The sequence below is a fragment of the Miscanthus floridulus genome, chromosome 19, assembly GCF_019320115.1.
Source record: "Miscanthus floridulus cultivar M001 chromosome 19, ASM1932011v1, whole genome shotgun sequence".
Classification (NCBI taxonomy): domain Eukaryota; kingdom Viridiplantae; phylum Streptophyta; class Magnoliopsida; order Poales; family Poaceae; genus Miscanthus; species Miscanthus floridulus.
The window spans coordinates 25,662,051-25,678,516 of NC_089598.1; the positions used below are offsets into that span (position 1 = coordinate 25,662,051).

Genomic DNA, 16,466 nt, shown 5'->3' on the forward strand with positions numbered 1-16,466 from the left:
ATTAGTACCTCCGAATGAACTGAGCCGGCAGATCTCGAGATTCACGAAGTCACCACTGGCGTCTTGCTGTCGACGGGGACGTCGTCTATCACTGAAAGATAGCGCCATTGAATCCTGAAATAAATCCTAGAAAAATACTTGAACCCGGGTGGACAGGTTCCACCACAAGGAACCTAACCAACTGATCTATGATCAGTTCGCATTTTATTAATGTTTTTATCTATGAACAAGTTATGTTTAATAGCTTGGGAATAGTTTCAAGTCAAATTCTATAATTTTTTTGAAAATAATTTGATTTTTTTTGAATTTGGTCTGATATATCCTGTCGATCCTATTCATCCATGACCTCCGATAATTTTTTGTTTCCGATAATGAAAACACTTTGGCTAGAGCCAGAACCAGATGATACTAGTACTAGTGAATGTCCATGCTCCTCTTGTAAGCACACCCTACCCAGCCCCAAGTCGCTATGGTTTGTGTGCGGCACGTACACTTTGCAACAAAAAAAAAGTACTAGTGAATGTCCTGGTAGTGTAACTTGTTTACATAGGTGCACAAGCAGATAGATCGTTTCATAAGAAAATACAAAAGCCTGTGCATGCTAGAACGGCGACACAAGAGCTCAGCAGCGACAACAGGGTTCGCTTTGCCAGCCTCTGTCCTGTCCTCCCGATCGCAGCGATCACCGGCCACTGCCCTTGGCTGCCCAGTGGCCAGTGCCCAGCCGAGCTACCGAGGCCAGGCGACGTCCTTCACGCGTACCTCTCCAGCCCTCCATTATATTAGTTTCTCTTCACGCTGCACCACCACCGATAAGAAGTCCAAGAAGCAGAGAACATAAGGAGCAAACAATAGAGGGTAGTGTGTTAGTGTCTTGACAACACGGACTTCCTTGCTACCGAAACCACATATGAGATCAGCTCCTTTTCCATGTAGTCAACAATGAACACCAGATTGCTGCTGTCCGGGTGAATGGCAACCACATCCTAGTCGAAACCGGCTCTGTAATACTTGCTTCCAAATAGATGTAAACAGCTCACGGTGTGCTTAAGGGCCAATTTCTGTGTATCGTAGTCCTAAAGGACCTAGATTGCCAATGACAGTAGGTTAGTATTACGGACGATGGGCCTACACCAGTTTCTGAAGATACTGAAGAAGTCCAAGCTGCTGTTGCCGGTACCTCTACTGCAGACCGCCCGGCAACAGAGCCCAAGCAGAGCGGACGGGCCAAGAGGGCAAGAGGCCAAACATGTGCGTAGGGGCAGTTCCAATGCTAGAAACTTTTTATACATATTAATTTCCATAGACACTACATATAGAAACCATGGTCTCAATGAATAGTTTCTGCAGAATAATTTTTTATCCAATCACATACATTCTCTCTCCATTCTCTACCAATCACATCCCTTCATGTCTTGGTTCTCGTGTAGACATGGTTTCTAATTTATACCTGGTTTCTATGATTTTTGCTCTCTCTTTTCAATAACTACCTTGTCACGTCAGCAAAACGCTTAAGTGGCAGTACAATTAATGTTCATAGAAACTATGGTGATTTTTGTATTGAGAGTGCCCTAAGTGGACCTGAGTGGACTTGACTTCCTAGGCCTAGAGGCAGCTACGCTGTCAGGAGCATGCAACCGGACATCCATAATTATTAAAGGAGAGCTTATTTCCTAGGCCGTCTCTTGTTTTGTGGCGGATCCTTCTCGATCTGGCGCAACCACCACCACCTCCACCTCATAACCAACTCATGCTAGTTTTGCCACTAAACAAGTCTCTAGCTTGATTTTACTCTTGTTGAAATCAACAAGGTAAAGCTTGCCTTTCAACCGACCCGTAAATGCGGAGGAATCCTCCCTTCTAGAGACGGCCACACTCTTATATCCGTAAAAAGACGACTATAACTCATTTTACAAAGTTATGAAATGGAACAACAAATTGTAACTTAATAGATCAACAAGTTAACATTAGAAATCGTATGAAGCTATAAGAATGATTAAAAGATCTTTCACAAAAAAATAGAATAGAGTAAAACAACGCTTACCATGTTCCTTGTAAAAAAATCTTTACCATGTCATCAATTATCTGCATCGGTTTTTAATAACAGCAATAAGCACCTGCCAAAAGTCCCCAAGGACAAGAAGATTGTCACCTGTTTTTTACCATTACCCCATTGGTAACTGAGCATGCATGTTGTAATTTTTTTAAAAAATAGGCTTCGACATCACCAGATAAGCCTAGTCACATAGCCATCGGTGTTAGATTAAGCAATCACCCTGTTCACTTATGCTGAAATTTGACTTATGCTAAAATGTTATGAGAGGAAAATATTGTTCCATGGCTGAAAAGTAGCTCAAATGAACAGGGTGAATATTATCATCAAGAGGTGCGGTGATAACGCTTGCGAGGGGCCCACCGAGCCCAACGAGGCAAGAGATGGCGTGCGGCAACAAAACATCATTAGCTGCATATTGCCCCATTCTTATGATTGGACTTCGACTCTAATTTAATAAATGTACCATGCTAAGTGAACTCTTTTGAGACCACAATTAAAATCCAACTTTTCAAAAAAAAACAGAAACAAAGTTGAAGTTGAAGTATTGGAGTCCAAGGAACAGTATGTCAACAACTGCACTAAAGGTTCTATACTCCCTCCGTCCGTTTTTACTTATTTGTCACATTAGCTTTGTCCTAAGTCAAATATTACTATTTTTGACCATCCATTTCAAAAAATCCTTATAGTTTCACAATATATGAATTACAGATTATAAAAGTATTTATATAAAAATATAAATCTTATCTCATGAATTTATATAAATTTTCATAATAGACTATTAATATGACGCTGACTAATAATATCATAAGACATATTATCTTAAAATAGCAAATAACTGAAAATTAATAATATAATACTTTATAGTAAAGTGCATCCCAACAAATCTAAATTCGTTTTTATTTTTGAAAGGATTGAATGTGCTTTTTTCTGGATGCCATTTTCTTTTGGCATTAACAGGCCAGCAATAACACATAGACATAGGAGTAGACATCAACAATTATAGTCGTTGGTGTAATGGTGTGCACCAAGCCTAACCTTCAACAAGAATATGATTGACACATTTGGCCCTTTCCTGCATATGATTGCTGCCCTACTAGGCTACTACTACTCTTTCATCAGCAAAATAATAATGTGCTACAAGTACCAACACCTTCATTCTTGAGTCTTACAATAACTGTAGCTGTAGTAGTCGGTTCACGATCGCTTCTGCCATGTCCATCTCCTATATATGTATTCTTTTCAGACTAGTGGAAGCCCACCCTTTGGTTGTTTTGTGAACAACACCTTTTGCTTTTCACCAGAAACCAAAAATGGAAGCCAGGATCCCTTGCCATCGTCACCCTTCTTCCTCCTCCTCCATGGCCACGATCTGCCCAAGGTCATCCACAAGGCAGTCATCCTTCAGGTTCAGGGCCTCTGCTCATGGCAGCAGTTCTTCACCACGCCTCTCCTTTACTGCTGTGACAGACAAGAAGGTTCAGGTATGTGTGTCGCAGCAGTTCTTCATTTACATGCAGGAGTACATCATCAAGGAGGTGTATGCATAGAGGCTGTCGATCTAATCTGTTCTTGTGATGATTCATAGGTGTTTGAGGACCAGTTGAGAGGGATCGTATGCTACAGAGATGAGAACGGAGAGATGATCTGTGAGGGGTACGACGAAGGCCCGAGGCTTGGGATGCGGTTGCCAGAGAAGGCCTCCTTCCCATGGTGAGCATCTGAACTGAATTTCTTGGATCGTCTTTATTCTTGTTGGGTTGGCAAAGGATCAGAAACGATTGGTGTCTAATGAGCATACCCTTGTTCAACTGATCCTCCTTATCCTTATCTAAAAAATCTGATCCTCCTTATGCTGTGCTATGATTTTGAAATTTTAGGCCTGTGGGGGTTCGGGTCACTGATTTCATCCAGCTGGCGACGCTCCAGGTTTTCGAGGACGTCGATGTTCTTCAGCTAAGGAGTGACCAGAAGAGGCAGCTCTGAGCAAGGAACTAATCATGTAAGCATAGTGGTGTAGTACAATGATGATATGCAAGAATAATGTGTGGTATTGCACTTAGTTGCTCATATTTGCTCGTCATATTCGGTTCAGCGTTTTGGGTTTCACAAAAGGGGGGGAAACGGCTATTGTTCTTCTCAGTGTACTGCTGAGGCGACTTATTTGTTTGTACATAATCACTTACTGCAAGGATAAGATTGTTTAAAGCACAACTTTTATGTGCATATAAAGTGAGAAAAGGGGATCTGAATATCTGTTCAGGGTACCGCAGGGCGAAGTTAGGCCCATTTTTTTTAGTAAAACACCATTAGGACTTGGGAAAATTCATGTCATGTCATGAAGTTGATCCCCATTATGTTCTCGGCTGAATTCGGACCCCATATGCAACAAGTTATTGGATTGCAGCAGTGCACAGTTGCGGCTGGCCACAATGTGACCTCTGTTGCTTATCTGACTGTGAATCTCACTTGTGTTTGTACCAATGCGTTTGAGAGGATTCAGCTTCAGCCGGCAACAACAACATGGAAACATACAAACTGGATAGCTGAAAGAAAGGCCCTGTTCGCTTCTCTTATAATCCGTCTTTTTTAGCTTGTTTTTTCAGTCAGAATAATGTTTTTCTCTCACAACAAATCAGCCGGAATAGTGTTTCAGCTTGTTTTTTCAGCGAAGCGAACGGGGCCCTCTCATTTGGGGCATGTGGCCATGTGAGCCCTGAAGCTGGAGGAGGCTTCGTGAATGTCGACATCGTTGGAAACATCAGTGGGCAGTGGATCATCTCATTGTCCTTTCAGACCTTGTCAGCATCGATTATGAGGTTCAAGAAGAAAGTCTTTTTGGACTTTAGCAGAGACTGGGCTCTCCAAATTTTGCCTCGATTCCATTATTTAGCCACTCAACCGAAGGAAATTATGTGGGAACATATATAAAACTAATCCTGATTGGGACTTAGAACATCATCATTAGTATGCAGCTCCCCTGGGGTTAATAATTTTTTCATACGTTACAAAGGGACCTTCCTGAATCCTGAATGCTTAATTTCATTAAACATTGATTCATTAGGGAATCATAAGCTGCAAACAGAACAGGGCAGGCCAACTTTACATATTCCGAGTGCGAGAAGAGAATGAGAACAGTTTCACGAACAGCTCGTGACAACTTTACAATGGATACAAATGCAGCCAAAGAAGCTCTTCATCACGTTAAAACACGAGCAAAACTTACTGACGACTGATGATGGGTATGCATAGTTTACACGGTCACTTGTGGCTAGCGGCTGCATTCTTGAGATTTGCAGAGCACGGCTTAATGTAATCAGATCAGACGTCGTCATCGTAGGGGAAGGAGGTGGCGCCCAGCCACTTGTCGCCGTAGATGAAGTTCTCGACAGCGAAGTGGGCCGCCTCGTCGTACTCCATCTGCCGCACTCCAGCCCAGTCCACGCGGCCCTCCGTGTCGGCCCCCGGCCCGTCGTTCCCGTACTCGCCGAAGTAGACGGTGTCCCCGCGTCCGGGCTCCGCGCCAGGCCACTCAAGCCACCCTTCCCGGTCCACGATCTGGCCCAGGTAGGAGTCCATGACCACGGAGCGCGCGTACGCGCCCCACGGCCGGCCCAGGAACACGCGCGTGCCGGCGGGCAGGCCGGCACTGGCGGCGGAGACGGTGCAGTGGTGCAGCGCGATTCCGGTGTCCTCGTTGGCGTCGGCGCGGCCGTGCGCCGTGAGCACGACGGACTGGCCCGGCAGGGGCGCCCTGGCGAGGAGCGCGCAGCCCTGCAGCACGGCCGCCGCGTCGCCGAAGACGACGTCGACGGTGCCGGACACGGCGCACTCGCGGTAGAAGTGCCGGAACGAGTGCGCGTACAGCGCGTCCTGGTGGGCCTCCACGCCGCAGCGGTACAGCGCGGCCAGGTCCGCGTTCACGCGCAGCGCCACCGCCTGACCCTTGCCCGCGCCCGCCGTGTTCCGGAACGTGATGTCCCGCGCCAGGAAACCCTCGCCGGAGACGCCTGCATGTGCACATTTGCAGATACAATTCAACTTTTCGTATAATGGTCGGCACGACCGCACGATAAATGAGATCTTGGACTAGTCCATGCATGCATGGCCTGCCAGTTCGATAGGTCCTGCCGGCTGCCCCAGTGCACTTCATGGACATGGCCAAAATAAAACCTGTTTCATTTGTCAGCGAGCTTCTTCCTGTCGAATTGGCATGATAGTGATAATAAGATGGCAGAAGCAGTTTTGTCAGCGAGCACCTCGTCGTCGAATTGGCAAGATGCCATGAGATCGACGGCAGTCGGTTAAGAGCAGCCAAATATCCTGACGCGTGACAGCCATGATCCATGTCTAAGGCGATAAAGCTCTGCATGCATGTCCATGGCCCGTATCGGATCTTAGGTGGTGTTAGGTTGCTCCTACTAAATTTTAGTCGTTGTCCCATCGAATGCTTAGACATATGTATGGAGTATTAAATATAGACTAATTATGAAACTAATTGCGTAGTTTATGACTAATTTACGAGACGAATCTTTTAAGCCTAATTAGTTCGTGGATTTGATAATGTTGTGCTACAGTAAACATATGCTAATGACGGATTAATTAGGCTTAAAAATTTCGCCTCGTGGAGTACTGACGGATTATGTAATTTATTTTTTTATTAGTATCCAAACACCTCATACAACACTCTCCCAACACACCTCATAAATTTTAGTCACCGGTTAAGCCAACCGACGGAAGGAGACGGCTAGATTGCAGAGCTAGCAGTATCTAGAGGACATGCACGTGATCAGTAGGCCAAATATCTGCGTCAAACCTCCGGAGACTGGGCCCTAGCATAGCATGCCCACCATATATCATGTAAAACTAGCAGGCCTACATCTCTCATGTTATCTACTCTGAGTCTCTGACAGCCTGAAGACAATGAACGTCATGCTAACATGTCCACCATGTGTGCATCAGTGCATGCACGGACGAGCCCAAGGCGTGCATTGCATCGGTGGATAGCAACAACAAAGGTCACTGCCGGTCTGACGACACACAGCCACAGACCACACACTGCAACTGTATGGTTTACTGGTGTAGCACCTACCAAGAGATGCTTAACACGTCTCACGAGGTGAATATCCGATTCGTGTAAATAAATCGTGTTAAAACTTTGAAGTGCTGAAGTTAATTAGATTACCGAAAGTAGCCGTGCGAAAGGTGGTCCAGTCGTCGGCGGCGCTGCGGCTGCCGGTGATGACCGTCGTGTCGCGCCCTTCGCCGACCAGGGCGACGTTCGTCTTGTACGGCGGAACCTCCACGTTCTCCTCGTACGTCCCGGCCTTCACGTGGATCACCGTCCTCGTCTCGCTGTTGTTGGGCGCCGCCGCCACCGCCTCCCCCACGGTCCGGAAGTTCCCCGTCCCATCCTTCGCCACGGTGATCACCGTCGCCTTTGGCTGCCCAGTGTTCCCACCGTTGTCATCCCCGTCATTGTCAATGTCGTCGTCTCCACCGCTGTCGTCGTCGTCGTCGTCGTCGTCATGGAGAAGCCGCTGGTTGTGAACTGTCTTCGCGACGGCGTTCACGAAGCCGGCAGCAGACACGGCGCCGCGCCCGGCGACGAGGGCGAGCGAGTTGGAGACGTGCTCGTAGGCGTCGTCGAGGGACGAGAGGAGTCCGCCGATCCGCGGGCCGGACGCGCCGGCGAGCCCGTCGAGGCAGGTGGCCTTGTTGGTGAGCGCGGCCGCGAGGTGCGCGCGCACGGCCGGGAGGCCCTCGCCGGGCGCCGCGAGCAGCGAGGCGGAGCGCGAGAGTGACGACAGCGTGGCGGCGTGGAGCTCCTGGCAGTCCTGCGCGGCGCCGCGGCGGAGCGAGCCGCCCGCGGGGGAGGCGGCGGGTGGCGCGGAGAGAGCGGAGAGCGCCGGGGACAGCGAGGACAGCGCCAACTCCGCCCCGCGGAGGGACGCCAGCAAGACGGAGAGGACGTTCGGCGGGAGGAGCTGTACGGAGACAGCGGACGCCTCGGCCATCTTCGCGCCGGCTGCGGCGGCGTCAAGGTGCGAGGCCACGGCCGTCAGGCAGGACACCGGATGCGGCGTCGTGTGGCAGATGGCGTGGTGGACGGTGTCAGCCGGATGGCTGCTGGCTCCTGCCGCGGCGGTCTTTTTGGGCATTCTAGTTCCACCGGTCTGGTGGCGCTGGCTCTTGTGACCGTGGTGGCATTGTGTTGTGCCGGCGGTGCTGAGGAGAAGGATGGCGAGGAGGAGGAGCGGCGGTGAGAGCGTGACGGGTGCCATGGTTGTGGTGGGAAGCGCGATTGCGAGAGCTAGTGTGTGGTGTGGGAATGGGACAGTGGGAGTATATGTACTGGACTAGATGTAATTTACTATCGTTAAGCCGGCTTGGTTTGGCCGCCAGAACGACATGCCACGTCGCCCCCAAATTATTTCGACCGTTCGATCTCCTCAGCCGACGACACAGATCTCTTGGATCGAATTTTACCGGAAGCTGATTCTCCTGCTTCACCTTACCTTCTCTGGCTTCTGCTCAGCTTCTTTCTCGCTTCTCCCATTTCTCGTCGGAATCCACCCAAACAAATATATACTCAGTTTCGGCTTCTCCTTCACGAAGCTTCTCTTCCCCTCCTCTCTCTCGTGTTCGCTCTCTCGCTCTCCCTCTCCGACGCGGGCAGGGGGCCACGGCGGGCGCCAGCGTCCGCGTCGGCGGCTGGCGCGACGACGGCGGCCACCATCCTCCTCCTCCGTAGCCCTCCCTCGCCTGCCTCTCATCTCCGTCTCTCCCGCCCTTTTCTCTCTCTCCCCCTTCCCTCTCGAACTGTCGCCTGCTGCGAGGCGGCGCCGGCCCCCCTGCAGCCGCCGCGGTTGGGGCCTGGCAGCCCCCTCCCTCTCCCACATCCTGCGCGCGGAGCTCGTCAATGCTTTCTCCCTTTGCTCCGTCTGCTCGTGTGCTACAGGCGCTATAGGAAACCCTAGCTGCCTGTTTTCGAGCAGGTGTGTACTGATGCGTTCATTCTATTGGTTCAGTTGTTCACCAATTTGATTAGTTTATTGTTTCTTCTATGAGTTTGTATTTTGTTCAACGCTTTCTCCCTCTGCTTCCGTCTGCTCGTGTGCTACAGGCGCTATAGGAAACCCTAGCTGCCTGTTTTCGAGCAGGTGTGTACTGATGCGTTCATTCTATTGGTTCAGTTGTTCATCAATTTGATTAGTTTATTGTTTCTTCTATGAGTTTGTATTTTGTTTACCTGGGTTCTGTTCACCTGGGTTCAGGCCTCATTTCATACCTGTGCAATTGCGCCTACATGTATTCAATATGTACTGATCATGCGCTACGTGCGGCGTCGACGGATGATAACTTCGAATCAGGTATGTATTGATGCGCTCATTTAATTGGTTCATTTAATTGTTGATCAAATCGGTTAGTTCATGGTTTGATCTCGTATATTATTTGGGTGGGTTTAGGTTCCGTTTCGAAATGTACTGATCCTGCAAAATCGTTAGTTTATGGTTCGAACTGTGAATTTGTATTTTATATTAGTGGATTCAGGTTCAATTTCATACATATTCAGTTTTGACTAGGTATATTAAATATGTGCTGATCCTGCGATCCAATATCCTCAGGCTAACTTCATTTTTCTGCCTCTATCAAATAAATAGGGCCTTCATGGTCTGCCTCTGAATCCTCACAAATTCGAGATTCATAATTTTGGAGTGAAGGTAACAAATGTTTTTGCAGGAATGAAGCTACGTATCAAGTCAGGATATGGAAGAAGGCACTATCTGTTACCTTGCCTCGCATTGGTCCGATATATTTTCCCTAAACTGCAAATTCTATTTCAAATCCATATATAAGCTAGCAATGCATTGGTTTAGTACCAAATGTTTAAAACTCACAACTACTGATAAATTGGCTTTCTACATTTTCAATGAATATGAACTAGTCATCCCTTATTATTATACTCTATACTGCTGATTGAGCCATCAAATGTGTGATTCATTTTCATACTCAAGCATGTAGGTAATTGCTAGCCTTACTTACCAATATATTTTATATATCGGATTGTTGTTGCTGAAGACACCAACATTATGTACATGATATCGAGTGATCAATTTTTTGGGCCCATGTTTTTGCAGGATAGTTAGCCGATGGTAGAACAGATTCGTTGTTGCAGGTTAGTGCTCCACATATTCCTTTCTGCCATTCTTTTCTTTTTTACGTCCAACCCATAAATAGTTCTGCTTACTGAAAGTTGCCGTGGGTAATGAAACTGGTACTATTTTAAATGTTCAGGACCTTTGTTACATGCCTAGATGGTTTGTTAATTCATTTAGGTGTTCCCTTTTTCACTAAGGATGTATGAGTCGCCCATGGTTCTCAATATGTACGAATTCATGTGAATGAAGTGCCCCCTTCTCTTTGTGTATGTTGCTTTTTTGGCTTCCCGACGTCACATTCTTAGTTATTATTCCCAATCAGTTTCAGAGCGGTAATGAAACTGATACTATTTTAAGTGTTCAGGTCCTTTGTTGGATGGTTGTTTATTTTATTTTTCAAACTAATGGTGCCTTGCCTCCCTGCGAAATTATTTGTCTGCCAACTAATGCTGCTTTTCTTTCTTTGTACTCATGCTGATTATGAGCATAGCATGACATGACCTTCTTTTCCCTTCTCATTACAGATTCTCATTTCTAATTCGTACCTAACAGACATAGGCATCCAGCCTCGCGTGAGTTCGCCATCTACCTCTTCATTTTATCTGCCAGTGTCTAAGCAATCGGTTGGCCTTGCTGGACATCTTCTTCTATTGGTGAGTATTTAGGATTCATAGCAAATGTAGGTGCTTCTCATGGCCCGCTAGATGTCAATGCATGAATATATTATCTGAAATATGTTGTTGTCAACGTAAATGTGCTTTGCTAACCTATTCCACGTATTTGTGGTGTGACAAAAAAAATCAGCCTGTGTCTATAGACTGGATATGGTTCCTAAAACTTTTTCCGTCTGCAATAGATGATCAACTTGGTAGGATCACGTAAATTAAGTGCTACATTTACATAGTCTAGTATTCAAAATTGTAGCTGAATCTATCTTATCGGCCTTCAAAATTCCCACTGCAAACAGATTAATAAGTTACATGCTCTACTCTTGCCATATCAGTGGTTTTGATGTTGTAATTTTTACAGCTAGTAATAGACATGCCTTCCTTACAACTTATTATAGCACTAGGTTGAGTCAAGAACACTATACAATTAACAATTCCAGCTTATTTTTTACAGTCCTACTGCCATATGGTTGTTTTCTAAAAAAAATGTTATACATAAACTGCTTAATCAGTTAAAAACTTGCGTGGGTGCTACCAAGGATTGCTTGCTTCTTACCAAATATAGTGCACGAAAATGACCTACTTTGGTGTCAAACATTACTTACCAGTTAGAAATATTGTTGTTTTTAAATCTTAGCCTGTCAAAAACCTGTGTTTTGCGTTCAGACTCTAAACAATACGATGTATACCTCTTCCTTTTTTCATGGTAATGCTTCAGTTCTGTGCAATTCCTGCTGTTCATGCCCCTTCCTATTTCCTACTTAATAGGATGCTGAATATATTTATTTATTTAAAAGAAGGATGCTGAATAAAATCTTCAATTCTGAGCATAGATAATAACTACAGCAAGTTAACCAGCCTCTGCCTTAGGTTGTTACTTCAGTACAACACTTGAGCGCACAAACACGGTCCTCAGGCTGCCGCTGGTATCTTCTATTGAGTTCTCATGCTACTTTATATGGTAACAAACACCGTTCCTAGAACACCGATCCTATCTCAATACCACAGGACATGTAGCTTTGCAAGTTTTTCTTCATTGCTATGTATTCAAATGTCATTTATTGGATCTGAAGTTTGTTCTTGTTTCATTTCTACTTCGTTCCTATGGTATCATTATAGATTATAGGTATTAAGATAAAGAATAATGTTTCCGGCGACATCTCTTTTTTCCTCTCTTCTTCTTTTTTGAAGTATCTTTTTCAGTTCTCGTACATGTGTTCCAAATTCAGTTGACCACTTCTTTATAAATAAAGATAATTTCATGTTTCGATAATTGATGTGCACAAGCATCATCTTTTTGTTACGTATAGGGCTCTTAGGTTAAAAGAGCATATTCTGAGGCCTTTCCTAATTGAAATGTGCCAGGTAGTGCAAGCAGCCTCTCATGAATGGTGATATAATGCATTTTCGAATTGGAATTGGAATGCCCTTGATCAATTTTGCTTTGGCTTTTGCTGCACTTCGTGCGACTTGCTCGTCTCTCGGTTTCCATGGTTTTGACTTCCTGTAGATCTGTCTTGTATCTCTATGTTTACATGGAACTGTCTACATGTACAGATCCAGGATGCTATGAATGTATATTTTGTACACGCTGTGTATACATGCTAAACGATTCAGCTTTCCATGCAAACTTTCAACCTGACAGGTATTTCTTTCATGCCCATCAGCTACAACCATCTGTGTATGATGCATGTTCATTTACTTGCAGATTTCATTTGGTTGTTTGCTTACCTAATAACAGCGGTTACGTAGTTTGAATGACCACTTTTTTCAGCCATGTTTTAAGAATATTATAAGCCTTCTCTATTATACAAAATTTCATCTGTATTCACTTCTCATCTTGCAATCAGTTAACACTATATATCTGAAGTGTCGCATTTATCTCAAAAATATTAATCGCCCAACTGCTTTCTGTAGGCTAATCACACAGAGCTTTATCCCCTTACCGGCGCGCGCGACAATGGGGGAGGGTGCTAGCCTGGCTTGGCGCTTTACAATTATGGCGGCGGCTTCTGCCTTGACCCAGTAGAAAATCACACGCTAACGACTGCTTCTTCCTTGCAGATATGCTAATTTTTTACTGTTCCTCCACTTGCCCTTTCTTTATTATCCTAAATATGATTGAATGTATGCTTGCAAAATATTTATGGTCTGGGAAAGCAATATTTTAATCTAATATAGCTTTGGTTTTCCCTCTCAGTGCCGCTTCATTTAGGGCACCTTGAGAAAGTTCATGTCTCGGGATGATTAGTATAATTGTAGCCTACGTTATTTGTGGAAGACAGAAAAATCTAGATTTTAGCATCCCATCAATTTTAAGGTATAAACACCGTTACCTGCACGGTTTGATTTCCGTTTAATCGTCGGCGCACGTAAAGGCACGCGTGATGGACTAGTATACAAGATTCAACAACGGGGCATCATGTGTTGGATCGTATGATCCAAAGTTTACTGAGTAGGTACGTAGTTTTTACTATATATTTAGATTTATTATAAATTATTAGATGCGTTGCAAAATATACATATATAAAAATGACATATAATTTGGGAGGAAGGAAGTAATCACATTCTTCTTTTTCATTCCAAGTATTATCTTATTAGGAAAAAATGGATAGAGTGCCATTTCCTAGCTACTACCTTTTCTCATTAGGTTTACTCTTCTCAACTAATAATATTGTCCCCTGGTTTGTAGGATGCCTTTAGTTCATGCTCTCAGAGCATCTCCAAGAGTCTTTATAAATCTCACTCTCTAAATCATCATTTGGAGTCATTTGCATAAAAATTATTTCCTATATCTTTTCGCGCTTCAACAGCTTTTTTATATCATGTGTGCACTCTAAAGAGTCATTCTCGTTTTCTATCTTTGGCTAGCGAAAAATCTGAAATAGAAGATGGTTATATTTGGATAACCAAATAAGAAGCTATTTGAGGGTATTTTTTTCACCGGAGTCTCTATTCCTAACAATTAGCAAGGATACATAGAGTCGTTTGGAGTTGCTCTTAAATCGTTGACGGAGATATGATAATGAACATGTTGTTTTCAGTCTTAGAGCATCTCCAAGAGTGCTCCATACTCCTCCCCTATCCATGTTTTTTTTTAAATGAGAAAAACTCATCTCCAACGGTACCCTATATCCCTTACCTATCTTTTCGCATTTGCAAAATCACCGTCACACGCACAAATATACGCAAGGCCTGCGAGCCCGCGTCCGGAGTTTCCCCGCTCCGCCTTCTGCTTCCCGCGACTCGTTCCCGCATGACATCTCCTGCTCGACCGCTGCGCAGTTCGTCCAGCAATTCTCGGCGACGAAGCAGAGCAGCCCAACCTCCTTGCGCTCACTGTCACCATCGTCGTCGATCTAATCCCAGTAGTGGCGCTTCACGGTGATGGCGCCGGCATCCCCGTCGTCCTCGCCGGTCTCCTTGGTCTCGAACTCCTGTCCTCGGGCAGGCCGTCGACCGCGTGGAGCACGTACCGGGCGGCGAGGCCCAGGTTGGACGCGGACTCCTGCTCCTCCACACGCGCGCCGTCCCCGCCAAGGATACGGACGCGGGCGCGGGCGTCGAGCTCCTCCCGGACGGCGCACGCCGCAGCGGCCTCGGGGAACTCGCCGGGCCGCATCTTCTCGGACAATGATTGAATCCAAAGTTGCCCGTGCCTGCTCTTCCCGGCCGCCCATGCCTGCTCGTGCTGGTGCTCGGCCGCGTCGTAGTTGCGTAGGCCGCCGCAAACCTGAACAGCACCCGTGGTCTGCGTCTCGAACGAAGACGAGCAGGTTGATGGTGCTGAGCATAGCAAGCAGCCAGTACCGGTAGTCAAACGTGCCCACGTTGATGTTCTGTGCCAGCCACGACGAACGCACAAAGCAGACAAGCCCACCGGAGGACGGCGTACCCATGGCGGTAGCGCTCGAAGAGCCCCGCCCAGGCCACGGAGAGGACTGTGGGACCAAAGTTGTAGGATACTGGGACCTAATTATAGGAAACTATTGTAGATGACCTTATTTATTTCTTCTAATATTATTTTAAGAATTGAAAAAAAAATCATGTTTTAGAAAAAATATATTGAGTACTCTCGGAGATGCTCTCAGTGAGCACTTACATCTCTCGTCACTCTACTCGACTCTAGACGTCCTCTCCCTCCCCACACCACCTCTCTTTTTTCATTGGGTTTTTTTAGTGAGGTCATTACAATTCTCTAAGTTTTGAAAAATACCATTACAATTCATCTATTCGTAGATCTGTCATTATAATTTTATGTCTCCTCCATTCATGCCATTTTCTACACCTTTTACGTACTAGGTAGCCTGCCCCGTGCGTTGCTACGGAATAACTAAACTTTTATACTAAAAACACATGGATCGCACGATAAGATAACAATACTGTGAAATTAAATACTGACGTTAAAGTGACATTTAATCCAGAACTAAAGTTCATGAAATTAACATAGTCACGGAGAGCGTGGCGTCGCAGTCTCACCAACTCTACTGCAAAATTCCATAGTATGCATAGAAAAAAAAACACACTGCAATACCATTAATCATTAGGCCATCATCATCACTGTAGACTGTAGAGGCACTTTGTTGTGCTTCTCACAGCACAAGCAAACTAACTGGTGCCAAGTGGCCACCATTTTCACAAATGAGAATGGTACATTTAACAGGAAACAGATAATACCTTGTTAACAAGATTCTCAAACGCTTTTGATCCATTTTGCTCAATGTATCTCTGTACAACTGAAATTACATCATCATGCCTACTTGATTCATCCTTCATTGGAATATACCAGAAGCACACAAACTTGCTGATTTACAATCATTGGCCTCACAAAATGTTCATATACATGTGCACCTCCATTAAACCATGGCAATACTAACCAGCAATTGAGAAACGGTTTTGTGTAAGACCAGAAAAGAAGCCTGCAAAGTGCAAAAGTTATGCCTGTGATGAGCATTTCCATTCATCTCATGATGTATCCAAAAAACTTATCAGCCAAATCATGAGAGAGCACTATAGCAATGAACGATGAAGTGCAGTACTAAACCAGAGATGGTCAATAGCAAAGAAATCAAGGTAAGATGAAATGTGCACATAAAACTAAAGCTATGATAAAATATGCACTTGTGTAGAAAACTTTGTTGTTTTTACCATTTGAGTACTAGAGCAAAGGTGAGCTCGAATAGAGTGATAAATGAGTACAACACCCAGTACATGAGCCATTGCTGATCATCCACAGCAAATTTTTTTAATTGCTCTAACAGAGGCATACCTGTGGAAAACGTCCAATGAGGTAAAATAAAAACAATAACAATCAAATAGAAGACAGTTAGCGTCTATATGTTTATCTAAAAGTTTATAGGATCAACTTACAAATGATACGCAAGTGAAACTACGGGCCCGCAAAGACAAACAAATAGAGGATTAAAAATTCTTCAAATTGTAGCTAAACATTCAGTGATGTTCAAAAACCATAACTGCACCTAATTTTCACTTGACTGACAGAGAGTGTCACAATTAAAAGCTATCACATTTAGCAACCAACAGTTAGCCATATTATCTGGATATCACGTGCTTATGTATTAT

At 45.1% G+C, this 16,466-nt stretch overlaps 1 protein-coding gene and 1 pseudogene across 1 annotated transcript; one reads left to right on the plus strand and one right to left on the minus strand.

The window, feature by feature from the left end:
• Nucleotides 1-3,269: 3,269 nt before the first annotated feature.
• On the plus strand, nt 3,270-4,410 carry LOC136529546 (uncharacterized; annotated as a pseudogene).
• Nucleotides 4,411-4,722: 312 nt separating this feature from the next.
• LOC136529545 (pectinesterase-like) lies at nt 4,723-8,357 on the minus strand. The gene is made up of 2 exons (XM_066522623.1): nt 7,239-8,357; nt 4,723-6,063 (listed from the first exon to the last, which is right to left on the minus strand). Exons 1-2 carry the CDS (start codon nt 8,335-8,337, stop codon nt 5,375-5,377), a joined length of 1,788 nt encoding a protein of 595 aa, XP_066378720.1. The 5' UTR covers nt 8,338-8,357; the 3' UTR covers nt 4,723-5,374.
• Between the last annotated feature and the right edge of the window lie 8,109 nt (nt 8,358-16,466).

Bases quoted from the DNA above. Each gene is read 5' to 3' on its own strand.
- LOC136529545 (XM_066522623.1), bottom strand. From the start codon at position 8,337: ATGGCACCCGTCACGCTCTCACCGCCGCTCCTCCTCCTCGCCATCCTT. The intron at 6,064-7,238 runs GTAATCTAATTA...GTGCACATGCAG, and splicing joins CTTTCGCACGGCTACTTTCG to GCGTCTCCGGCGAGGGTTTC.